Source organism: Mya arenaria, chromosome 3 (genome assembly GCF_026914265.1).
Source record: "Mya arenaria isolate MELC-2E11 chromosome 3, ASM2691426v1".
Lineage (NCBI taxonomy): Eukaryota > Metazoa > Mollusca > Bivalvia > Myida > Myidae > Mya > Mya arenaria.
In genome coordinates, this window is record NC_069124.1 from 52,323,144 (window position 1) to 52,350,558 (window position 27,415).

The window sequence follows — 27,415 nt, forward strand, 5'->3', positions numbered from 1 at the left end:
CGGCAGTTACTTATGTTTAAATAGTGAGTGCATTGTCATTACAAGGCAAGATTTCAATTATAATTGTTACACCGTCTTTGTTACTGTCGACATTTTTCTTTGCATAGCGAAGGCAGATAACTGGGTATTCCATCACTGTTCATAAATATCCCTATTCTGATTAATGGAGTAATAAGTCAGCTTGCCTTATTTAGTATGCAGTGGTAAATATCTTTTAAAATTGGGAATGTTTATTTTCCAAAGTCTGGATGATGGGGAAATTAAATGTCAAAGAAACAAGGGCATGCATGACAATTTTAAGGAAAAGTAATGCCCTAGACAACTCGAAACGGGAAAAGTTATGCCCTATGTAACTCGAAACAGGGAAATGCATGTTTTGTGTAACTAAACACGATTTCATGGTATTAACATTTTTATTAGCTAAAATCACAAGATGAAACGCATATTATTATGCAGTTCGAAAGGTACTACACAAGTACCAACAAGATCTGTATGCGTAAAAGCAAATTTACATACCTAATTTTATACAAGATCGTACAGATATATACACATATATTATGCAGATTATCAGTCTTAAAGCTGCACTCTCACAGATTTACCATTTTACACCTTTTTTTTCTTGGAAAGAGCAAATCTTGGCGTAAATATCTGCAAACCAATGATAAAAGATTGCTGACAAAAAATCAGATCGTGGATTTTCATATTTCCGTTCGAAAATTAATGTGTTATGTCATAAACCAACGGTTTAAAAAAATGCATAAAACATCAATTTTTGAACTTGAATACAAAAACTCTGCGATCTTATTTTTGTCAGCAGTCTTATTTAACTGGTTTCAATGAATTTTCGCAAAAATTGGCTCGTTCCAATACAAAAAATAACAAAAAGTTCAATCTGTGAGAGTGCAGCTTTAATGAGTTGCGAAAAAAGAAGTGCATATCAGATAAAAACATAAAAGTGAATATATTAAAAGTGCTTATCGAAAAAACAGCACATAACTCGTACATTTTACCAAACGTTATTACAAAGTTGTTTTATACGACGTAGAAATCCGAATTCGACGATAATGATAACACATAAATTGTAATGATTGTATTTCTTTTATTTCTATCGGCATTTACTATGGCAGCATATACCACATATTTGTTGCATAAACTCCATTTTGGCAGACGAGTGGGTAACATTTCATTGGCTTTAATAACGCCGGTCCATTTATACGACATACATTTATATTTTATTGCACATATAAAAAACCAAATCGCGTTTTGAAATAATTACACAAACTTAAACAGCAATTTCATTGCAATATTCTCTGATATTTGTTGATTTCAAAATTCATTGTGTATAATCAAAATGGTGATAAATTGCAACAATTCCAAGTAAAAAACAACAAAAATATCACAACAAAACACGATTATCACAATGAAAAGATTATCACAGTCCCGATACAACAGAATGTTCTGCATATTTGTTTAATAGCATTGCAACACAGACATAACATCAAAATTGGCTCAACGTAGGACAACAAACGAGATGTATGACCGTGCAATCTATATCACGAGTCCTGTAAAGCACACCCTGTCGTCAAGGGACCCTCTCGGTTTGATTTCTGGTCAGACTACTCACAGTCCGCTGTAACAACACGTTCTTGTATTGTCGCCATGTCTCCTTGTTGTACATCACAGTTTTCGCCTCGTCTGCGCTCATGTACTCGCGTTGCTGCAATATGGCAAAGTATAACATGTGAGAGATAAGCTGCTTTGTTTAGCAATGATAATATGCCCAAATACTGGACGTGTGTGGGATTTGCTACAGTTGTGTAGCACTGACAATATGCCCAAATACTGGACGTGTGTGGGATTTGCAACATTTGTGAAGCACTGACAATATGCCCAAATACTAGACATGTGAGGGATTTGCAACATTTGTGAAGCGCTGACAATATGCCCAAATACTGGACATGTGAGGGATTTGCTACAGTTGTGTAGCACTGACAATATGCCCAAATACTGGACGTGTGTGGGATTTGCAACATTTGTGAAGCACTGACAATATGCCCAAATACTGGACGTGTGTGGGATTTGCAACATTTGTGAAGCACTGACAATATGCCCAAATACTGGACATGTGAGGGATTTGCAACATTTGTGAAGCGCTGACAATATGCCCAAATACTGGACGTGTGTGGGATTTGCAACATTTGTGAAGCACTGACAATATGCCCAAATACTGGACATGTGAAGAATTTGCAACATTTGTGAAGCGCTGACAATATGCCCAAATACTGGACGTGTGAGGGATTTGCAACATTTGTGTAGCACTGATAATATGCTCAAATACTGGACGTGTGTTGGATTTGCAACATTTGTGTAGCACTGACAATATGCCCAAATACTGGACGTGTGTGGTATTTGCTGCTTTGTGTAGCACTGACATTATGCCCAAATATTGACCGAGTGAGGGATTGCCTGCTTTGTGTAGCGCTGATAATATGTCCAAACACTGGACGTGTGTGGCGTTTGCTACATTTCAGAAGCACTGACACTATGCCCATATACTGGACGTGTGTGGGATTTGCTACATTTGTGTAGCACTGACACTATGCCCATATGCCGGACGTGTGTGGGATTAGCTACATTTGTGTAGCACTGACAATATGCCCAAATACTGGACGTGTGTGGCGTTTGCTACATTTGTGAAGCACTGACAATATGCCCAAAAGTCAGGACGTGTGTAGGATTTGCTACATTTGTTTTGCACTGACAATATGCCCAAATACTGGTCGTATGTGGGATTTGCTACATTCGTTTTGCACTGACAATATGCCCAAAAGTCAGGACGTGTGTAGGATTTGCTACATTCGTTTTGCACTGACAATATGCCCAAAAGTCAGGACGTGTGTAGGATTTGCTACATTTGTTTTGCACTGACAATATGCCCAAAAGTCAGGACGTGTGTAGGATTTGCTACATTTGTTTTGCACTGACAATATGCCCAAAAGTCAGGACATGTGTGGTATTTGCTACATTTGTGTAGCACTGACACTATGCCCAAATACTGGACGTGTGTGGTATTTGCTACATTTGTGAAGCACTGACAATATGCCCAAAAGTCAGGACGTGTGTGGTATTTGCTACATTTGTGTAGCACTGACACTATCTCAAAAGTCAGGACGTGTGTGTGATTTGCTACATTTGTGAAGCACTGACAATATGCCAAAAAGTTAGGACGTGTGTGTGATTTGCTACATTTGTGATGCACTGACAATATGCCCAAAAGTCAGGACGTGAGTGTGATTTGCTACATTTGTGAAGCACTGACAATATGCCCAAAAGTCAGGACGTGTGTGTGATTTGCTACATTTGTGTAGCACTGACAATATGCCAATAAGTCAGGACGTGTGTGGTATTTGCTACATTTGTGTAGCACTGACAATATGCCAATAAGTCAGGACGTGTGTGGTATTTGCTACATTTGTGAAGCACTGACAATATGCCCAAAAGTCAGGACGTGTGTAGGATTTGCTACATTTGTTTTGCACTGACAATATGCCCAAAAGTCAGGACGTGTGTAGGATTTGCTACATTCGTTTTGCACTGACAATATGCCCAAAAGTTAGGACGTGTGTAGGATTTGCTACATTTGTTTTGCACTGACAATATGCCCAAAAGTCAGGACGTGTGTAGGATTTGCTACATTTGTTTTGCACTGACAATATGCCCAAAAGTCAGGACATGTGTGGTATTTGCTACATTTGTGTAGCACTGACAATATGCCAATAAGTCAGGACGTGTGTAGGATTTGCTACATTTGTTTTGCACTGACAATATGCCCAAATACTGGTCGTGTGTGGGATTTGCTACATTTGTGAAGCACTGACAATATGCCCAAAAGTCAGGACGTGTGTAGGATTTGCTACATTTGTTTTGCACTGACAATATGCCCAAATACTGGTCGTGTGTGGGATTTGCTACATTTGTGTAGCACTGACAATATGCCCAAATACTGGTCGTGTGTGGGATTTGCTACATTTGTGTAGCACTGACAATATGCCCAAATACTGGACGTATGAGGGGTTTGCTACATTTGTGTAGCACTGACAATATGCCCAAATACTGGACGTGTGTGGGATTTACTATATTTGTGTAGCACTGACAATATGCCCAAATACTGGACGTATGAGGGGTTTGCTACATTTGTGTAGCACTGACACTACGCCCAAATACTGGACGTGTGTTTGATTCGTTGAATGTGTGTTGCACTGACAAATGTTGCTTCAGGATGTTTACAACACAGTTGCTTAATGACAAAGGCTCATTAAAGTTATAATAAATCAGTTCAACTAGCCAAAATTATATTTTACACATACTTGAACATGTATATCATCAATGTAGTACATTGCATTAAACATAAAATGAGATTTGACAAATTTTAAAAGTTCCCTATACTGTAATATGAAACAAGTATAAAATGTTTGCCCGGCGAAAATGTAAACAAAGACCAATTCTCGCTGAAAATTATAACTTCTTCGTAAGATACAAACATTATACCAGGCTCATAGATGCAGTGGCCGGTTATTTACATGTTAACACCAGTATCCTTGTCGAGAGAATCAGTAAACGGCTTCAAAATGCGAATTATTACAACCGCTTCCTAGGCATTGTTCTGTCAAAATGACGTAGTACCCGGATCGCCTTCATCGATAAGCGAAAGCGGCCGTAGAACGGGAACCATCGGAAAAGGTTGAGTGTTCTGGTGGTTCCCGTCCGGCCACTGCATCTATGAGCCAGGTATATAATGTGTAAATATAACTTTGGCTAGTTGAACTGATTCATTATGACTTTAATGAGCCTTTGTCATCAAGCCACTGTGGTTTACATATCGTAACGGCACATCTTGAAGCAAGAGGAAACATTTAATACTTCGTATGCTAATGTTAAACATACAAGGACACTATCCTTATTCACGAGTGCAAGTTGTAAAGTTACGTGGGAAGAACTAAGTTATACCGGCGCCAGGCTCTTAATATAACGAGATTAGTATTAGAACCATTGCTTTTTCTAAGTAACACTCACAAACATAATTATTGTGATTAGTAAGTACATAAGTTATTTAGTTAAGGTTGTATAACAATAACTAATTCAACATATTTTTGGCGAAATCAATACGAAGCTATAATTTTTATGCAATGAAAGGGATACAACTCCTAATGCATATCTGAGTCAAATCCTCATAACATAAAGCATACACTAAAACATGGTTATTACTCGGTCGGTTGAATCACAGAAAACCTGAAAATCACGGACACCCCTAAAAACCCGTAAATGTTCATTATTACATACAATAGAGTATTCGGGGTGGTTAGTTCGCCTGGATTTAATACTTCATTGTTTTCGTGGATTGTATGCCGTAACACCTTTCATTTTTAAACGGGTTTTTCGGGTTTTCCGTGGTTTTCGGGGTTTCGCTATGTTTATTACTGCCTCATACCATTGTCTCTACTTTCAACATCGTGTTGTTTTTCGCATGCTGTAGAAAGAACCGTTTGCTGATTTTGATGATTTCAGCACCATCGCTTATCTGAAAAATATCGATATCCAAATATAAATACCACCCCCAAATCCCGTGTGTTTGTGTTTTAAAACATACTCAGGGCGTTTATGTTGATGCCAAACTAGGTGCAGTTTTGGTAACCTAATTCGAAAGTTTTGCTCGAAGTAACACATGCATGGTTTTGTGTACAGCTTCAACAACATGATGGAGCCTCTGCATTTAGCCGTTATTTCTTAATTTATTCAACCCAATGATACAGCAGATGGTCGCATGCCTGTTTTACCTAAGTTGTTTTTCAACACAGGTCTTGGATCACTGTCCGCCATGTTGTTGTGTGTGTTTTTTCAGCGATAACACTGGTTTTTATTTTATTTGAGATTGAAACAACAAATACCCAGTTCGTGAATCCAGTATAAAACCAAAACTAGTTTTTTGCCAACAAAAACACCCTACATAGTATATACAGCTTTGCTTCATACACACAACAAACGCACATTGTTATAAATTTGTGACTGTAATTCAGTTGACGTACATTTTAAAAGTATTAAGTTGTATTTTGTGACAGTGAATGGTTTGTTTATAGAAAAGGCTATAGCTATTGTTGTATATTAAAGGAACTCGCTCATGTTTTGGACCAAAAATGAATTTCCCCGTAAATGCATCTGAAAACATTTAGTTTATAATCATTATACTCTATGATATCGAAATTACAGAAAGAATCTAATAATAGTATAAAAAGTTATTTTGTTTTTAAGGGGTACGAACCTACGCCAGTATAGTTAAGAAAAAAAGATAAACCGACGCCTTTACCACTAGGTCACAAAGCCAAATGTAATGGATATTGTGACCGTTTAACAATACATTGATAACACCACGAGATAATACCAATCAACCAATCACGCAACAAAAAAGCCGCCTTTAACGCTAATGAAAATTGTGGTCTTCAAAGATGATATTTGAACTAAAATCAACATTTGCTGAAGAGTTCCAGCTTTTGGTATCTTAATTTCAGACTTCCGAATGATGTGCGACACTAGATTTCGTAATTAAATCACGAGCGAGTCCCTTTAAACACTAACAATGTAGAAAGCGTGCACATATGGCTTGACCTATGATTTATAAAATTGTAAAACATGTATTATGCACAAACCCATATTTGACCATGTTCTGACAAACAGGAAGTGAGCTACTTACCAAAGACACTCCATGGGCTTCGGATGCTAGGGCCTGGGGCTCCATGTGCTCCAAACCCTGTTGATGACAAAACTATAGTTAGCCCTGCGAATTAAACCTGAACCAACATTATTATGACTATATTTATATCATGAAACATTACACTGATATTTTCAACATAGTAACTCGCCAGCAATATTTATCCTAATACCAAGCTGTTTTCTCAATAATATAGAACACTTTTAGCCACGTTAAAATGTTGTGATTAATAATCCTTTGTGTGTAAAAAGTAAAATAAAAAATTACTTAAATTCGGAAACTGTTCGCATGAGTATCCAGATAATAAGTTATTTCTAAAATGCTTGTAAATGCATTTTTACGAAATAAGAAGCCCGTGCAGTGTGTATAAAGAGTTGTGTGCAAAATACACGTGCAAATGTAATACTATATGAGAGAGCAAATGTACATCTTTGTTTTTACATTGGCATGCCTTTTCGTATCTGAAACGCATACGCTTTCTTTTAATAATACATGAATACATGAATTTGGAATTTAAAGCAGCACTCTCACGAATTGACCGTTTATATCTTTTTATTTTTTGTCTTGGAATGAGCCAATTTTTGTGTAAATGTCTGAAAATTAGTGATACAAGACTGCTGAAAAAAATTTTTTTTTACAATTGAGATCTGTTCCATTGTGAGCTATCTTATATGACCGAAACAAACTCTACAAAAATGTTAAAACTGTCAATATTTGAGAGTGCAGCTGTAAGCTATGTAGGACCACGTGTGCAAGCAAAGGTACGGTAACAATTTGGGAGTGAAACATTCCTACAATGAAACCACTTACACCGTGTCTGTCTCTTAATGGGTACATAGTACGAAACATTGCCGACACGCCTGCTAAACCCTGAATCGGCGGTATGTTAGTGAAGTTGTTAATACATGTTAGAATATAACGGTGCAAAATGAACAGAAAATGACAATAAAGATAGCGAGGAAACCAATATTGAAAGATATGATAAGAATAGAGAACATTACTAGGTTATGTTTGAAGTCTAAATCAAAGGAGCAAAAAAAATCCGTTTAATGTGTCTAAAGAAACAGGAAAAAAGCTAAACTACTGTGTTAGGTTGAAGCTCCAAGCCTACAGACTTTAGAATCCCAAATCAAAATCAGGTATTGTCAGATTTTGTTTTACCAAACAAGTTAAAAGAATTATTGCGCCGGGGTGACAAAATGGGACGGTTGAAAATAGTTCGAATTAAAAGACCATTTTATTTAGATACGATTGCAACGTTTATGTGAATTTGAAAGCAAGCCGAAGAATCTTAATTAAATCTTAGCGAGGAAACGAGGTAAATAGACAATAACGCAGAAAATGGAAATGCGTTGCCTAAAAGACCCTGCCTTACTTTATCCATTACAAATAGTCAAAACGTCCTTAGCCAATATCGGGTTTCAGTTTATTACTTTTATCACTTACTGTTATGAAACTAGGTATATGTTTAAAAAATATAATTTAATATTACCTATGCTTAAGTGATGACATGCACTTACCAGCTAGAGTTTTGGGCCACTCAAAAGTTGTTTTGGATTGATGAGTTATTACTTGTGATCAGAATTGTAAAAAGTAAAACACGCTTGTCGAACCTTAAGCCTTTCAACTATTTTAGTGCTTTCATTAGGATATATGTATTGTAATATGTTGGTCGGTTGATCTGTGGGGCTGTATCTCTCGAGTTGCTTCCCTTAAGTCCATATCTCACGAGACCGAAGGTTGAGTGGACTGTATCTTTACGCAAGCAAGTGATACGGAGTCAGAAAACAAAATGCACCAGTCAATTGTAACCACGCCCCCCGCCAGGTCCGGGGGTATACCAGGGATAACGGGGAAAAGCGCCGTGTTTTTACCTATCAGGTGGCCCCGCAGTGCCGGGTGAATGCCGTAGTTTTGTCTTCACGCAAAATACAGCGGTGAATGGGCCTAACGTTGGGTCCCTGGGGTTCGGGGGCATTTTGCGGGGATTTTACCATCAGTTCATTCCCGCAGGGCGGGATTTTACCCGGGGTTGGATGGACCGAAAGTCAAAGTCCCCGCTATTCCCCGGACCTGGGGGGACCGTGGTTACAATTGACTGATGCATAATGAACAGACTTTTTTCCTGTTGCCATATTCTATATTTGCTTCATGCAATACTCTAGACGAAAAGTTAACAGTAATGAAATAAAAACAGATATGGGTTTCCTCAAAATAGAACATAAAGTGTGATATCCCGAAGTATCATGAAACAGATTTAAATTGTTAACTTGTAAACAAACTCGAGAGTACTTTAAGTTCTATTTAAATGAAACTTCATACATTAATTCCCAATTTTACTAAGCAATTTGAAAGTAGTATATCTTATATACACTGTACATGTGCTGTCATTTATTATCATCTTAGACTGTAAATCAAATTGCTGGCTTGAAAGGGATGGTGGAATGCTGACGCGAAGGAGATAATGGAAGGCTGACGTTATGGAGATGGTGTAATGCTGACGTGAAGGAGATGGTGTAATGCTGACGTGAAGGAGATGGTGTAATGCTGACGTGGATAAGATGCTGGAATGCAGACGTGAATGACATGGTAAAATGTTGACGTGTAGGAAATGGTGAAATGCTGACGTGTAGGAGACGGTGGTATAGTGGATTGTGTACTTGGAGGTAATGTTGAAATGTTGACGTGAAGGAAATGGTGGAATGATGACAGGAAAGAAATGGTGGAATGTTGACGTACAGAATATGGTGAAATGCTGACGTGAATGAGATGTTGGAATGCTTACGCCAAGGAGATGGCGGAATGCTAACGTGAAGGTGATGTTGGAATGCTGACGCCAAGGAGATGATTGAATGCTGACGTGAAGGAGATGTTGGAATGCTGATGTGAAGGAGATGGCATTTTGACACATATGATATGGTGGAATGTAAACCTGTAGGAAATGGTGTAATGCTGTCGTGTAGCAGATGGTTTAATGCTGACATGTAGGAGATGTTTGAATGCTGACTTGAATGAAATGGTGGAACACTGACGTGAGGAATATGATGGAATGCTGACGCAAAGGAGATGGTGGAATGCTGACGCGACGGAGATGTTGAAATGCAGACGTGAAGGTGATGGTGGAATGCTGACGTGAGGACGATGATCGAATGCAGACGTAAAGGAGATATTGGAATGCTAACGTCAGGGCTATGGTGGAATGCTAACGTCAGGGATATGGTGGAATGCTGACGCCAAGGATACGTTGGAATGCTGACGCCAAGGATACGTTGGAATGCTGACGCCAAGGATATGTTGGAATGCTGACGCCAAGGATATGTTGGAATGCTGACGCCAAGGATACGTTGGAATGCTGACGCCAAGGATACGTTGGAATGCTGACGCCAAGGATACGTTGGACTGCTGACGTCAAGGATATGTTGGAATGCTGACGCGAAGGATATGTTGGAATGCTGACGCCAAAGATATGTTGGAATGCTGACACCTTGGATATGGTGAAATGCTAACGTGAATGAGATGGTGGAATACTGACTTGGAGGAGATGGTGGAAAAAACGGTAAATGATATTAGATATAGAGTTAAGGTTTCCGAATGGAGTTATAAACCATTCTTACTTAGATACTCGGTCTTAGAAAGGCATTATCCTGTTATTTGACAAGTTAACAGTCAATAAATTTCAAGTGGTTGTGTTATTTCCATACCAACCGAGCGAAAATATGCATGAAAGTCATATCTTTCTTCAAGCATTAGGTATTGGTTACTTTTTCATAGTCACAGTTTAAAATTGTGCTTTCGAGGGTGAGATAAAGCATTTAAAATGTTATTTGGAGCCAAATATATCAGTGCCATATCATATAACAAGGGCCAACCACTTTAACGCTTTAAGACAATGACTAGTTACATTGCAAACTAATCGGATCAACTCGGCCAATTCCGTCAAGCTTCGGGATAATGACCAAGGTGTTTCGATTGATTGCAAATAGTGTTAAAACAAAACGAGTCCGTATATCTATTGTTGAGTGAATGTTATTCACCATATTACATAACGTTTTGTATCCTCGAACAATAGTTAACATATTAATTTCATTAGAAGTATTGTTAACAGTTCAAATGATAAAACAACAACAAATTATGATTGCATGAATGGTACTACACCACTAATTGATCTACACAAGACTAAACCCATGCTATATTAACATTTAACATATACTAGTTGCTATATTAAAAACAACTTTTACATGTATGTAAAGCACCTCAACCTAGAATCAGAAAGGGTACCTTTGCCCATAGATAAGCCTGTCCAACCTTAGTAATATTTAAAACATACACATGAGTTTACTTTTTAAAGGTTCCATCTATGTTGTGAAATAGGGAAAATAGCATAAAGTAAATAACGTTTATATGCCTATTGAATATTTCATTTAATTAAGCAATACAATATTTGGCTAAGCAAATGTTTGATACATATATGGCAGGATGATGAAAAAATGGTATAAGTATACATCATATATAATAGTTGATATTCATAATTATATAAAAATGAATTCACCATCCAACCGGACATCGCTACCTATGGTTTGATACTATTTGTTTCATGAATACGACTATGGTTCAATAAAGGATGATTTTAGTTGTAACACTTCAATTATCTTAAAGGGGCTGTCTCACATATGATAAAATAGCGGGAAAAAAAGAAAATTGTCGAAAACTGACATAAACTTGGCATCGATGTGTACAATGCATTGGAACTTACTAACTGAAGTACCACATAGTTTACAATTTATTTAAGTTTAGCAGTTATTTCGTATTTTTCCGTTAAAAAGGATTACTGGGTATGTCTACCAGGTAGAATTCATTCCTTATGCGTGATTGGCTAGTCGGTGTTATCACGTGATATTATTACCGAGGTAGGTCTATAGCTTTACTATGTCACCCGATTAGTATAAGCCTTTGTAGCTCAGTGAGTAAGACGCTGGACTTCAATTTTAGCGACGCGGATTCGAACCCAGTCTTCGACACAATTTCTTTTTTACATTTTGGTACTTTTTTACAATTATGATATCAAAGCGTAACATATTCTATTAAATAATTGTCCTGAGATTCGTTACAGAAAAAAAAAAATTTTTGGTGCCAGTCTGTGAAACAGTCCCTTTAAACGTAAATAAACGTCTCAAATGGCAATACGTCGAATGTGTATAATTAATTTCCAAACGCCGTGTTCAATTTCAATTTTGACTAAAGCTCAATTAGTACAAATATATAGTAAAATAATAAAACCACGCCCCTAATAGATAATTTCCATTTACGACTTAGATTTTTTTACGATTTAGATTTTGAAACGGACTCCTTTATTCAATACAAAGTATGGTATGAAACATGATTGGAACATTAACAGTAAGAAGCTTTCAGGTTATATTGGTGTGTCTAGCTATATATTCACTGCACACATAAGGGGCACACAAAGATAGATAACTCACAAAGATATCCCCTGGTTTGAGAAGATCAAGTTGCAAGTGTGTTTCGCGCTGTACTACGTCTTTCTTGGACCTCTTTTTGTAAACTGGGTCAAACTCGGTCTGTTCCCTGTAATAATTCACAATTATTATTTAAGGAATGAACTGCGTGATTGGTTTCATAATGGGGGTATGAACGCAGTTGAGCTTGTTATAGTGTGTGGTGTCTGAGGGATACCACGCGTACTTATTTTTTTTTAGTTTTAAGTTGTTGAATAGTCTTTAAAATACTTAAAAAAAACCGTTGTTATAAAGACATTATCATGCGAACGTCGTTATAAAGATCACAGACCACGAATTAAATGTCCTATATACTCTATAGCAAATTGATCAATTTGCACGCGACCACAACAGCGAATATGGGAAAAGATCCAATTGTGTTCTAATAATTAAACAATGTTAGAAATAGTTACGTTTCTATAATGTAAAAATGTAAACAAAAACGTACATCAAGTAAATCAAGCATATTCAGCCTGTTTTTGAAATCACAACTCATAAAGCTTCAAAACCTATAAGGTATAGCCATGCTTTGATTCACTGCCAGTCATGTAAGATTAAGTAGTCTAATCCGAATTGGTTCAATATGCCCATTACTGGCGCACGCGTATACAATATTGTATGAGATGATTGCGTCCCTTTGTTTGATGTCGATATAACCTTAGAATTAGAATTTGCAGAATGTCACTACCTTTCATTATGTATTTAAAACCTTTTCCCAACAACTTTATATATAATAAATATATGGCTATGACATTTTATAAGTAAACTATATAGACGTAAACCATTTACCTAGTCAGGTATGTTCCATGTGGGACAATGTCGCTATTGCGCCTGCTGTTGCCATCTCGGCGGTTACTACTGATGGCCGGCAGGAAGGACACTGAGCTCCGCCGGGAGTTGGGGCTGTATGGCTGACCTTTCTTGGGTGAGGAGGGCTTCAGCGTAGGTGCAGTTATAACTAGCTTAGGGGTATGTGGGGTCTTTAACTGAAACATTGCAAAAATGCAATAGGAACTTCATAAACAAACCGAGTCGTCAAAGTTTGTCTATGATCTTGGTGAGTGACTGTAAGATCAAACGCAAGCAAAATGACCAGCTTGTTACATGAAAGTGTTTCACTATTTGTAGTTTAAAAGAGATTTCGCATAACAAAAGTGAACTGAACTCGATGCTTATTATAGTATAATTTTGTATTGTGTGTGAAGGAGTGCGTATAAAAAGATATAAGATATAAGGTGAGTATTGTGATGTTTGTTGTTCAACTCACCAGCTATATAAACTTATTTAGAATCATGATCATTGCCCTAATCTTTTGACTTGTTTTAGCAATATCACCACCATAATGACTGAACGTTAAAAAGGGGCGGGATTGTTTTAACTTACGTGTTTGGATTTGTCTGTGACAGCACTTCCGGTACTGCTTACATTTTCTGGGTCTTCTTTTATGTTTTCTAACTTCCCAGGATTTGGATGTGTAGCTTCGCCATTTGTTTCGTGTACTGAATAAATGAATGATACGGTGGTCAGCAATTTTTCTACGGGTTACGCATTATATTTATAGCATTCAAAACATTTAAAAGAGATAAGTTCAGAGAGTCATGTCAACAAGATCGTCTTGTGATGTATGTTACTTCCATTTTCTAGTCGCGTGTATTTACCTATCGTTGTGTGCTGTTTAAGAAGACAGATTATCCAACAAGCATATACATAATTACAATTGTTTACTTAAAGGGTCTGTATGCAAATATATTAATAAGACGTTTGATATTGAAAAGTTGACATTGCAAAACAACGCCATGACAAGAAAGTTTTAATATATAAACCAAGCATTTCTTTTTGAAACAAGAAATTCTATGATTTATAATATGATTTAGACTTTAAAATAGTATATGATATAGACCTTCTAAATTCCTAGTATTCTTTTAATTCAGATATGTACCATTTACGTTTTGATTTTGATATTTATCATTTGTATTTTGAAACATTTTTCCTCTTTGTTTTTAATTGTTTCCTTGTAGTATGACATCTATCGTTGCGACCATTTTTAAATATTTTCTAATGCATATCATGTTTTGCCAAGAAACTGTTATTAACATGTCTACAACAATAAACAATATTGTCTGTCAGTCTGTTTGACAGCTATCTTGATATTCAATGTCAAGTGATAGATAGGCGCACCATGCCCGTTAAGGTCCTCATCCACTGCCGTAGATTCCGAAACATGGGGCGAGAGCTCCGTTTGGGACCCGTCGTGGCTCTTAAAGTTGATCACAGACGTCCGGGGAAAACGTATAAGCTGTAATGAAAAAAGAAAGACATGTTAATTAATTCTTGTCCATGAAATGAATTTGAACAACCAACCGTTACAAAGTGAATTAATAAAACTAATTGTAATCATACGTTGCGAAGATGTTACACAGCAGAGTTTAATGAATATTAAATACACATATTAGACGTTAATACGAAAATGATATTGTGATTTGAATCTCATTTTCACTATGCAACAAGATAATAGATTAAACCATTTTACAAATTAAGACTTGATCTTAAGGATGTGCTATTTTCCTTATCCTCACAACAACCTCATACAAACATATCCAATGACAAAAAAAACAACCTTGGCACCACAGTGTATCGTTACCTATAGTTGATGTCCTGCCAAAAACGATTTGTAAGCCGTGATCTCATTGGATTATTTCAAACCGAGATTACATCCGTACTTTCTCGGCCATTTCCGCACCACATGAGGTGTGTCTCATGCGACCAATCAAGTGGCTGGATTTCACCTTGTTAATTATTCATGAGTACGAGATTTTTTACAGTTGATTTGCCTAGGGTATTATATAGGTACACTGGAGTGCCGAGGATGCAACAAACAAGTTACTGTAGTGAACCCCAATGATGTGTTCAATCATAGTGTTAGAGTTTGTAGTCTTAAAGCTGCACTCTCACAGATTGGACGTTTTGACAACTTTTTGTGTCTTGCAATGAGACATTTTTTGCGTAAAGTCGGGAAACCAGTAATACAAGACTGCTTATAATAGATCAGATTGTAGTGATTCATATTTACGTCCGAAAATTGATATTTTATTGCTAAGCGCGTTACGAACGTTTAAAGAAAACTGAAACTTTTGGTTATCTTTTAGGGCTGTATTGAGGGCATTAATATCAAAATCAGCAGATTCTGAGACAAAAACTGCCCAAACTGCCAGTCTGTGAGTGAGAGTGCAGCTTTAAGAAGTTAAATTTTAACACTCCATTTTTAAAAACACCACCTCATTTGTACATGTTAACATTATTTGTGCTTAAAACAATCTAAACGAATCAGAACGCATTGTGAAGGAGTCAAATTTATCTTCTGGTCAAATTTTAGATTTTGAGGTAGGGGTCACACATCTTACGGGATTAACAAAGGTACTAGTCCCTATTTCTGCCTCGCGTCGTTTAAGATGATCTGCCCATGTGTACTCGGTCTTTGATCTTACAAACTCGGGTTTCTTAATCACCTGATTTCAAAGGAAATTGTTCAGCAAAGTTCTTTATTGATAATGTTCTGGCAATGCATCTTATGGTACAAATAACTTGCAGAAAGTAATTTTGTAAACAAAAGATAAATGGGTTTTTACTTGGATACTAATACCTCCTTTTATGGTAAATACGTATACATACAAGTCAAAAGAAGTATTGTCTCCTTAAAGAGGCACAATATAGGTTTACACATGATAGATACAACATGTTTAATGAATTACATTTGTATTATGTTTAACTCATTAGAATTCCATGGTGAAAAATCAACAACATATGATTTGTGTACAGACAAAAATTAAATAAGCGATATTAAGGCGCCTTTTTAACACAGGAATACGTGGCCACGTAGCTATTAATTGAAAACTCAATTATTAAGGCCGATATGTTTTTATCTGTATACAAATCATATGCTCGTGTGTAAACTTGAAGCGTTTGTTTATTTACAGAATTAATGGAAACGTTTGGTAGACTTCTAAATGTCTCCTTTATAGTATTTGTTATTCTACATTTACGAAACATGTCGGAAAACTATGAAAAACGTTACGGTATGGATGCATTTATAAATAGGACAGCATACTTTGTTATAAATATGTATTTTAGATAAAATGATTCAAAAAACGTCCCCATACTATTAACAAAAATGCATTTTTACGACAGTACTTTCAAACTCATTATCTATGGCATTTGTTTTGTTGTTTTCTTAAATTGAAAGCATTTACTCAAGAAGTTTCTCCGGAGGTATTTTACCATGGACATACCGCAATGCATGAAAATACACTTAAGTACATATATCATTGTCGACAAACTAACAGACATATTTGCCTACACTTTTTGTGTGCAAGTTCACTTTCGTAAACAAATTGCCCGCACAAGATTCTTTGGAGTATGCAGATCATAAATATGTAATTATGTTAATGAACATTGCATTAAATACTGAGTTTTAATGTACGTTCGTAAAAATTCACTTTCTGTTTAAACACAACTCATTCAAATTTCTTGATCCTGTATTCAGATATAAAATGTCAAAGAAAGCTAGATTTTGTGGTTTCATATACATACTAATCGTTCAAGTCTAAATGTTTACACCTTTGAACACAGCCACTTGACAGTGCTTACCTCAGGAAGGGTAACGTTTGCATTCATAGCTTTCATTTTTCGTTGCTTTAGAAGAGATCCTAGCATTGCTGAAACATTGAAAGGATTGGAATAAATCTCTCAATCGTATACACACGTGTGTGAATATGGAAACAGATGATTTGTTCAAGCCTCAAGTTAGTCTACTCTCAGCTCATATAAATAGAGGTAAAAACAACATACAACTATAACGAAACTAAAGAAAAGGCGTTCGGGGTCAGATGTAAAAAGGTGACACCTATTCGTTTCAGTTATATGCTTTAAAACCGGTGTTCAAAACATTCCTCAAAAATAAGATGAGTTAATAATAATACATAATAGAGTATTATGTCATAGTCTACATGAAAACAATGCTCTCTTTGACCTTGTTTCACAAAGAACACTGAGTAGCAGTTTTTCGACCTTCATATTTTTAGTGTAAAACCTGCCGCTGGCACTGACCATTGGCGTGACTAAAGGGCCGGGCACATCCAAGCTCCTCCGTACTCTGGCTGCCGAATTTATCGTCGTTTTGTACGTCAATGACAGTTTGTAGCCGCACCACCTTCACCCGACCCTGCAGGTGGTTGGTATAAGGCATTAGTTTAGTCAATACCCATCTATTCTAGCTACATTGTGATTACAGCAGTTATAATTCAGAGGTACACGTTGGAGTCTCTCCATGCTGTTTATTGGGCTACAAGCATAGAAGTAATAGTGCCCATTCTAGAGGTCATGTGTATAGTACATTTCATTAGTTGGGCTTCAGTGGTTGTTATCAACGAAATATACAGCATGGAATGTATCCTATCAAATGAGTCCAATTGCATCGTGTGTTTGGCTCAAATGGAGTAGTAAAACATACTAGTATGTAAATATTCACAGAAAAGCGAAGTAACTGTACCTCACTTTATTGGTCTAGAATTTGAGTGCTATATGACCAACAGAAAACGAATGACTTACTGGTGGTCCGCTTGCGTTGAACTATGAATAAATATTTACATTTTTAATATGTACCATGCAACATTAAAGCCGTTATCCTTAACAAAAGTGTGTGTTCGTATATCACAAAAATATGAACATACAACTTACCGTTTTAACAACATACAGCCATGGTGTTCTGTTGCTGTCTTTTACTAGAAGAATGTCCTGGCTGAAATAGATCAAAACAGTCTAAGGACGTTTGTTTTGTCGCATCAAACACGACTTTTGAAGTTGCCTTACATGTACAAAAGAAACTACTTGTAGTAGCTGTGTCAACATGTTAGTCATCCATTCTACAGAAAGTGTGGGTGGGGAAGAGAAAATAAACATAATATTTCAATAAAACATGTGTTAATGATGTTCTGTAAAACCGTTTCGTTAACAGATTCCGCTAAAATCAATTATTTTAAGTCTGATAGCAGTGACTGTTGTTTAGTAAAAGATTCGTTTCATGATACTGATTTATAACATACCTGTTCCTAAATAAAATATTGACAATTTTCCAACTTTTTATTAAAAAATACTATTTCTTATCACAGATGTATGTGTGAATAAACATAAATATTTGACTTCTTGGTAGAGCTCTTAATGTTGTTGTATGTTTTGTTTTTGGATATATCACAAGCGATGTGACATTGTAACGTTCTGTTTTACGAAACTAAAGCCAGCCCCCGTACACGTTCCTCACCCGTAGTATCTGAAGTCTATTGCCTCGCTGTTGTTTCTAAACTCCTCACAGGGAAACTCTTTGAACAGGTCTAGACGTCTGCAATAAAAATGATCATATATTCTGTACGTGTTTCAATTACTAAAAAAGTGTGTGTTCCCTTGTACTCATTCGGAGCACCTCGGTCATTCTCAATCGAAAACAACCTCGGATGCATGCCGATACATCAGACGATACTAGTATTGATTGCAGTGTTTGTACGTGTATTTTGTATTACTACGTTCAAATTGATTGCCAGTAAAGTGCATCATTGCATAAATAATTAAGATTACCAAGAGTAAAGTCCTTAGGTTTAACTGCTCTTATGAAATCACTACACGATCTACTTGCAGCGTAGTTAAATGTAAATAATTCTAACGTTGTAAACCATATACATCCGAGGTTATTTTCTATGGAAAAGGGCCGTGGTGTTCCGAGTGCCTTTGTTTTGTTAAAGCGGTTACCAATAGATTGAAATTGCAAACTTTCAAAATGTATTGGCCAATAGGCATATTGGCTTTGGTCATTAACATTGAAGACATGTACTCGTGATGGCCGAGACAATTATTCATATATGCATATCAAACATAAACAAATATTTATTCAAGAGAACAAAGCATAGAGCTAACATAAAATAAAATGAATAAATATTTTTACAATTATACGTTATCAAAAGCAATGTTGTTCAGGAAGCGCCTTAAATAAAAAAATATCTTAGTTTAAATGCTTATACTTTCTTTTGATATTCTATATTTAAAATAAAAAGGGTAGCGATGATTAAAACTATAGAAAGAATCAATTCAACTCACTGTAAGAAATCTATTGGAGGTCCCTTACATGTATGTAGTAAGTCTAAGAAATTCTGAAAATACAACATAAACATAAATATGATTATGAAATGTTCTCTGTTGTTTCAAAGTTAAGAATGAAATTATTTCAGTTGTAATTAAATCAGAGTTCTAGAGTTGGCATCTATTATGTTTAATGCATGTAATATGAATTTATCCATTTAGAGTCATTTTAACTCACATCTTTATCTAAGACGAGCACTTCCACATATCCCTTGGACACAAGATGTTGTTCTCGCGGCCAGTTATGTGCCATTTCTTTTTGCTAAATACGAAACAAAAACAAATCAACATGTTTTAGGTCTATATTTCAAAAACATTGCAGTATATCGATATGACATACTTCATGCATTATATTATTGAACTTAAAATCTAAAGTGGTGTTCTCTTATAAAACATTAAAACTATAAACACCATGTCCTTCTTTATCGCCCCATTAAATCTCTTGTTCTAAGTTGTTGGGTGAGTATTCATTATTTTTGTATGTTTGACACCAATTTTGGCATTTCATATTGATAAACAGACGAAACTCGCTATGTCGAAGTCGTAAGGACCTCGGTGAACGCTTCGATATAACGAACATTCGATTTAACCGAAATACAAAACACGTCTAGCTAATAAATTCAAAAAGAGTCGACAAATACGGAATATCGAGATAAAAGAGTTCGACATAGCGAAATCGATAGTATTTTAAATCAATGATTAACAGATTTGAAATCGAATTATTGCCTTCGAATCATTAAGCTTACATCAGTAGTGTAGCCTTTTTCAATGGTCCCTTCTTCTCGGGTAACGACGCCAGACAGAAGTCGATACTCTCGAACTTTTAATACTGAAAATACACAGTTTAATGTATTGTGTAAGTCACCCTTCATCATAAAATAGCAAAGTGTATGGACATTGAGAATGATATTTTATGGAAGTGCAAAATAAAGCCAAAAGAACCCAGCTGAAACAAGCTCTGCAACCAAAATAATTACATTTTACAGTGATCAAAGCTTAATGATAACGAGACAAACCAAGAACCACACATCATAGAGCACGCAAGATGACGAGCTTGACCTTCGAGTTAACCGCGAAAGACCTTACGAGCCATGTCGGTATTGTACGTACATTTTCCTGTGAGAACAAAGTAGAATCTCTGTGGGTCTCTCCCCTGGTGTGCGATGATCCGGCGGCCATCGTATTGCTCGTATGCGACCACCCGTGCAAGCTGCTCCTCCAGCTGCGCCGGAAACAGGTCCTTAAACGCCTTCGTCGCCCGCAGGATCTGCATAACCTGAAAATATTATGAATACACCCACCTATACATTTGAAATAAACACATAGGCACAAGATCTTGGCTGATATTTAATATTGATCTTAACTGGATCTAATAACGATGTAGCTAATCGGATTATCTGTTTTGTATAGCTGAACATTATAGTGAGTGAAGTCAATGATGTATGTCCTAAGAAGATATTGTTGCACATTGAATACCACCCAGACCATTGCTAAGAAAGGGTGATAGACGTGAATACATAATTAAAATACGCATATCACAAACTGCTGCTTATGTTTGGTATTATTGTTCTAAATCCTCGACATACGGGTATAATGGTTACTTACTCTTTGGACGTCCTCCTCGGTCCGGTAATCAGTTTGGGTGATCAACGACAACCGCATGTCATATCCGAGCTAAAACACAAGTACTACATACACTGAGTATATTATCATTTGACACTGTAAGCTGCCCTTTATAAGGCGATATCTCACACTTTTTGCATACGCGCAGGCATCAATATGCAAAATGTATTGTGATATATTCTCATAGTTACATATTTTAAATTTATTTTTGCAAATGTGTAGCAACAAACGAACAGAACAAATCGTTCTAAAGAAACAAACAAATACTATATTTGTGGACTTCTATTAGCAACATAGGTAGTCACTTCGATAAGGCAACATTTGGCATGATCATCAAAATCTTTAATGATACCTTGTAATGTAAAATTGCTAACAAAATAGCGTAAACTAGATTGTTGTGGTTTACGATTTAATGATACCTTGTAATGTAAAATTGCTAACAAAATAGCGTAAACTAGATTGTTGTGGTATAAGATTTTTTAACAAGGCACGGGTACACTGGATGTGTTTAATATGAAATCGCTATTAAGGCAAATTACACTGTATTTTTGAAGTATGAAAACGCTAAAGAGGCTATGTACACAATATTTGATGAATATAAAATAGCTAACTTGTGGAAAATCAAATTGTTAGAAAGGCAATGTACAATAGTTTCTGAAGTATCAAATCTCTAGCACGGCATACAGTATGAAATCGTTAACGAAGCAAACGTACACTAGTTTTGTGGAGTATCTCCCTCTCCTCGCCCGAGCCAGTGCTCCTTTTGATATGCTTCACGCCCTCGGGGCTGGTGTCCGGCTTGTCCTCATTCAGGTACCTGTACAGGGAGGGTTTCAAATTTACGCGGCGAAATTTAAACTAATTCGAATAATGCAATGCCATTTGGGCCACATAGGTGTAAAGAAGTTATAATCTTTAAGGTACGCCTCAATTTTATAAGCAGACAATATCAGAAGAAAAATTATGTATACCGCCTCTGTGTTTCATATAAATAGCATTTTGTGTGTCCCGAAAGAGAGCACACATTCAAGTCAATACAGAAACTCATTTGTTCTATTGCAACAAAAATTGTCAATCATAAATATGTCATTGTTTTTTGTATTAGACGTGTGTGTTTTCCATGCACATGAAAGATTAAAAAGTTGGTCCAGGATGACTTTAAAATGTTTAACATGTAATATTAAAATGCATTTGAAAATAGTGCCCAGGCTGTTACCTTAACGTGTTTACCAAGGGCGACATTTGCTATTTGTTTTATATATGCTGTATTTAAGCGTTATGCTTCAGTCTGGTTAAATGTTTATTTGCAAGGGCGACATTTGCTATTTGTTTTATATATGCTGTATTTAAGCGTTATGCTTCAGTCTGGTTAAATGTTTGTTTGCAAGGGCGACATTTGCTATTTGTTTTATATATGCTGTATTTAAGCGTTATGCTTCAGTCTGGTTAAATGTTTGTTTGCAAGGGCGACATTTGCTATTTGTTTTATATATGCTGTATTTAAGCGTTATGCCTTAGTCTGGTTAAATGTTTATTTGCAAGGGCGACATTTGCTATTTGTTTTATATATGCTGTATTTAAGCGTTATGCCTCAGTCTGGTTAAATGTTTATTTGCAAGGGCGACATTTGCTATTTGTTTTATATATGCTGTATTTAAGCGTTATGCCTCAGTCTGGTTAAATGTTTATTTGCAAGGGCGACATTTGCTATTTGTTTTATATAGTATTTAAGCGTTATGCCTCAGTCTGGTTAAATGTTTATTTGCAAGGGCGACATTTGCTATTTGTTTTATATATGCTGTATTTAAGCGTTATGCCTCAGTCTGGTTAAATGTTTATTTGCAAGGGCGACATTTGCTATTTGTTTTATATATGCTGTATTTAAGCGTTATGCTTCAGTCTGGTTAAATGTTTATTTGCAAGGGCGACATTTGCTATTTGTTTTATATATGCTGTATTTAAGCGATATGCCTCAGTCTGGTTAAATGTTTATTTGCAAGGGCGACATTTGCTATTTGTTTTATATATGCTGTATTTAAGCGTTATGCTTCAGTCTGGTTAAATGTTTGTTTGCAAGGGCGACATTTGCTATTTGTTTTATATATGCTGTATTTAAGCGTTATGCCTCAGTCTTTTTAAATGTTTATTTGCAAGGGCGACATCTGCTATTTGTTTTATATATGCTGTATTTAAGCGTTATGCTTCAGTCTGGTTAAATGTTTGTTTGCAAGGGCGACATTTGCTATTTGTTTTATATATGCTGTATTTAAGCGTTATGCCTCAGTCTGGTTAATTGTTTGTTTGCAAGGGCGACATTTGCTATTTGTTTTATATATGCTGTATTTAAGCGTTATGCTTCAGTCTGGTTAAATGTTTGTTTGGCCTTGTGCCATGTCCATTTAAACATGACCTTGGCTAACTACCAGACTACTGGGCTTGGTTATACACAATGACTATGAATTAATTTCTCTATACATTTCAAAGCAAACAGGCAACACTTCGGATGGGACAAATTCCATTTCTAGCGTTTCACGTATATGCCATCATGCATTTCCTTAAAATTCAGTTCAAACCCAATTGATTTAAACAATAAAAATGTATGTTGCGTTTCTTAGGTGCGTTACTCATAAGAAAATTCACTCTCTTTGAAGTATAGCGTCATTAATTTTTCAAGGATTTCCATGTTGCAACAGGCCTGAAGAGAGCCATGTACTGATCCAGCAATAAATATTTAATTTAATCTCTTGAGATATTTTTTTTTCTCCCTGTGCGCAAGCATTGGCTGAATTTAAAGTATAGCAACTATTAATTATGTGCATCATTCAGACTACAGCAAACCATCAATTTCGAGGAGCGGTCTCAATCTTAAATATACATACGGCATCCTCACGAGTGCGAAACAGTGGCTCCAGCTCTTTTAGGAGCTGTGTATAAAAAGGAGCCAATGACACTTCCGAGCTAGAGCAAACGAACGGATATCATCGTAAAACGTAAGTATGACTCGTTATTCTATCTAATATCACAATTATGAGGGCTTATTTGAGAAATCGGGGAATGCAGTGCCATATAAATATGTTTAATCTTCACACGTATTTGGATTATTTTGTAAACGTATTGTTTATGGAGTTATAAAACCCACTCTCCCATCAAACACATCAATGTTCACAAACGAAAGTAGAACATTTTCACCAATTTTTAGCTGAATTTCACTCAAGAAGCTTACATTTAAGATAAAGCCAGTATTATCGAGTGCTTTTATTTTGTCGGGAATAAAAATGACCGCCTGATTACCGGAATAAGCATGTTTATACTCCTTTTCTGGGTTGAGCTGGAGACAAAACCAGGGAGCTGGAGCCAAAGCGTGGAGGCTGAGCCAATACGGTGTATGATAATGCCTGTTTTGATGAGAAATATCGGCAAATTCCGAACGCTAAATTCTTTAAAAATAACGATTATTGCATAAAATGTATGTTTTCGGTCCACTATCGTGGTGTGTTGACAATTTGTTTGCTCTAAAAGCACTAAATTAAGTCTAAAACGTTTAACTCCTCCCAACTTTAGTCATTTCTGTTGATTTTATTCAGAACAAACGACTTATATGGACATGATTCCATTACATCGTATGCAATGAACAAAGAGTTTTCAAATATATTTTTCTCTGTTAGATGCTGAAGATGCTGAACATTTTGTCCAGAACATTTTAATAATATTTCCCGGTTTAAATTAGTTGCCAAAGCATATACTGTAAATGTTAAAGTAGGAATATATCGATAATTATTCGATTACCCGATAGGTATTGTGTGTAAATATTCCAGGTAATCCAGTAAATTACTAAAAAAGAAAACACTTTCCAATAGACTGAACACTGAAAAAATGGCGTTGAAACAAAAATGAAACTGTCGAGTTTTTTTTGCAGCCCTATTCGAGCTTCATGTAAAACTTTTTCAGTGACATCACTCGTGACGTCACACAAGTACATGTTATTGAGGTTATTTTGAACTAACTGTTTCTGTATTTTCGTGACATATATAGCTTTTCAACAAAAAAATTACTCATGGTGTGTAATTTTATGCAATAATGGTTAATACACCTTTATGCGGTTGTTACCATCTGCAAAGGCCCTTCAAATGGTTTACAACCCTCGCGCTACCCGTCGGGCTGTAAACCATTTTGCGGGCTTTTGCAGATGGTAACGACCTCAAAAAGGTGTAATTACCCTATATTAATTAATAAAAAAATGTTAATATGTTATCGTAATAATAAAGCAAACCTGTGTTGTGTTATATTATGACAAAAAAATAAATAAGTTGTAAAAACGGTTTATCTGTGAGAGTGCAGCTTTAATATCGTGTGCTTACTTATGCTGTATAGACACCTTGCAGGTCCAGGAAACAATGAATTATTGTAAGAAATCACACTAGTCTAGTTTTCTCTTAATCTAAGCCAAGCTCGCGTTTAATGTCGGTAAAAAGGGTACCTCATTTTTTATATATATGAATTATAAATCAAATGTACAGAAAAATAAGAAAATTAACACACGTATTCATTGATGTAATTTAGCACATAGTTTACCAGTTTTTCGTCTATCTAATCTTTGTTAGATGACACACTTTTCTTTCATCCACTACCATTCATTTATTTTGGAATCTGATTGGAGTTAGAAGACTGTTCAAGAAACAGTGACCATATAATGATACAGATGTTGTGAAAGGATTGTTTAGCTTCATCGACATTTCTGAGATTGCAACGCCCATTATCAGATGAATTGCATTAAATAATCATAAATTATTATATATTTTAAAAAAATACAACACTATCTTAATACTAGTTATAAATAAAAAAAAACTGCAACTATTCCAAATATGACTAGTTGAATGCATTATTATACAGCGTATTGGCTCAGCCTCAACGCTTTGGCTCCAGCTCCCTGGTTTTGGCTCCAGCTCAACCCGGAAAAGGAGTAAATATGCTTATTCCGGTAATCAGGCGGTCATTTTTATTCCCGACAAAATAAAAGCACTCGATAATACTGGCTTTATCTTAAATGTAAGCTTCTTGCGTGAAATTCAGCTGAACATTGGTGAAAATGTTCTACTTTCGTTTGTAAACATTGATTTGTTTGATGGGAGAATCGGTTTTATAACTCTATAAACAATATGTTTACAAAATAATCCAAATACGTGTGAAGATTAAACATATTTATATGGCACTGCATTCCCCGATTTCTCAAATAAGCCCTCATAATTGTGATATTAGATAGAATAACGAGTCATACTTACGTTTTACGATGATATCCGTTCGTTTGCTCTAGCTCGTAAGTGTCATTGGCTCCTTTTTATACACAGCTCCTAAAAGAGCTGGAGCCACCGTTTTGCAGCCGTGAACCTGGACCACTTCCCGTACTTAGTACTTAGTTATAACGTGCCTTGTTCCTGTAGTTTCATTGATTTTAAGACTGATTATTAGCCGTAATAGATAGTGCGAAACTGCTAACACCCGAAAAATAAGTAAGATATTCAATTATCTGGTAGGACCATAGCATTAATATTAAAGGTAATATGTCTTATAATCAACTGATCTTACTTTTTTCGATTCTCGAACGGCCAAAACAACCTTATAATCTTGAACACGGCATCTTTGAACCGGTCTCGTGCCTGGAAAGCAGAACAACCTATAAGTGTATCAAAAACATGCTTAATCAAATTACAGTCGCGATATGTAGAAGTCTACTAATATAACTTACATAGAAACGTTCATGGTCTTCTCATAATGAAAGATTGTCAGACATCATTTACATGATACATCGGACTCTCTTGTAAGCTATGTCATGTTATGTAAGAAAAAGTATAGTCGAACCCCGTTGGCTCGAATTCGCTTTGCTCGAATTTCTCTTTGGCTTGAATCGGATGTAATGGGCCGCTTTCTTTATACTAAAGGTAAGCATTCCCGCTTGGCTCGAATTTTCTGTAGCTCGAGGTATTTTCGCCGGTTCCTCGGAGTTCGAGCCAACGGGGTTAGACTTTATACAATAATTTATACAAGGCTGGTGGCCCTTTATATCATACTTACTGTCCAGTGTTTACGTTTCTTTTTTATAATTTCGTTGTGGTCTATATACTTGTATTTCTGAAAGAAAAAAGGCATCAGTATCAAACTATGTATAGTGTTTATACCTGATGATCAAAGAACAAATTTACATTTTATATTAAGCACATTAGCTAATATCGCACTCGAGTCGCCTCTTCAAATATTTGGATAGCACTTTTGAGATGAAATGATCGTCTTTAATACATTTTATGACTTGCGTTTGGGTTTATCTAGTACGAGTTCGCAG

At 36.0% G+C, this 27,415-nt stretch overlaps 1 protein-coding gene across 2 annotated transcripts in view; it reads right to left on the reverse strand.

Annotated features, from left to right (window-relative positions):
* Positions 1-402: 402 nt before the first annotated feature.
* The window catches only part of LOC128226836 (uncharacterized), a 53,185-nt gene continuing 26,172 nt past the window's right edge, over positions 403-27,415 (reverse strand). The window contains exons 4-23 of one of the 2 annotated variants that reach the window (XM_052936911.1): positions 27,151-27,207; positions 26,665-26,735; positions 21,796-21,898; positions 21,064-21,132; positions 20,569-20,734; positions 20,205-20,287; positions 19,637-19,720; positions 19,417-19,469; positions 18,590-18,667; positions 18,010-18,070; positions 17,380-17,494; positions 16,921-16,988; positions 14,455-14,572; positions 13,660-13,775; positions 13,066-13,262; positions 12,241-12,346; positions 11,042-11,068; positions 6,746-6,802; positions 5,489-5,578; positions 403-1,717 (exon numbers count right to left, since the gene is read on the reverse strand). In XM_052936911.1, the coding sequence (XP_052792871.1) occupies positions 1,583-1,717; positions 5,489-5,578; positions 6,746-6,802; positions 11,042-11,068; positions 12,241-12,346; positions 13,066-13,262; positions 13,660-13,775; positions 14,455-14,572; positions 16,921-16,988; positions 17,380-17,494; positions 18,010-18,070; positions 18,590-18,667; positions 19,417-19,469; positions 19,637-19,720; positions 20,205-20,287; positions 20,569-20,734; positions 21,064-21,132; positions 21,796-21,898; positions 26,665-26,735; positions 27,151-27,207 (1,854 nt within the window). In that variant the 3' untranslated portion in view covers positions 403-1,582. The remainder of the gene's footprint in view (positions 1,718-5,488; positions 5,579-6,745; positions 6,803-11,041; positions 11,069-12,240; positions 12,347-13,065; positions 13,263-13,659; positions 13,776-14,454; positions 14,573-16,920; positions 16,989-17,379; positions 17,495-18,009; positions 18,071-18,589; positions 18,668-19,416; positions 19,470-19,636; positions 19,721-20,204; positions 20,288-20,568; positions 20,735-21,063; positions 21,133-21,795; positions 21,899-26,664; positions 26,736-27,150; positions 27,208-27,415) is intronic. The other variant, XM_052936912.1, reaches the window with a different exon arrangement.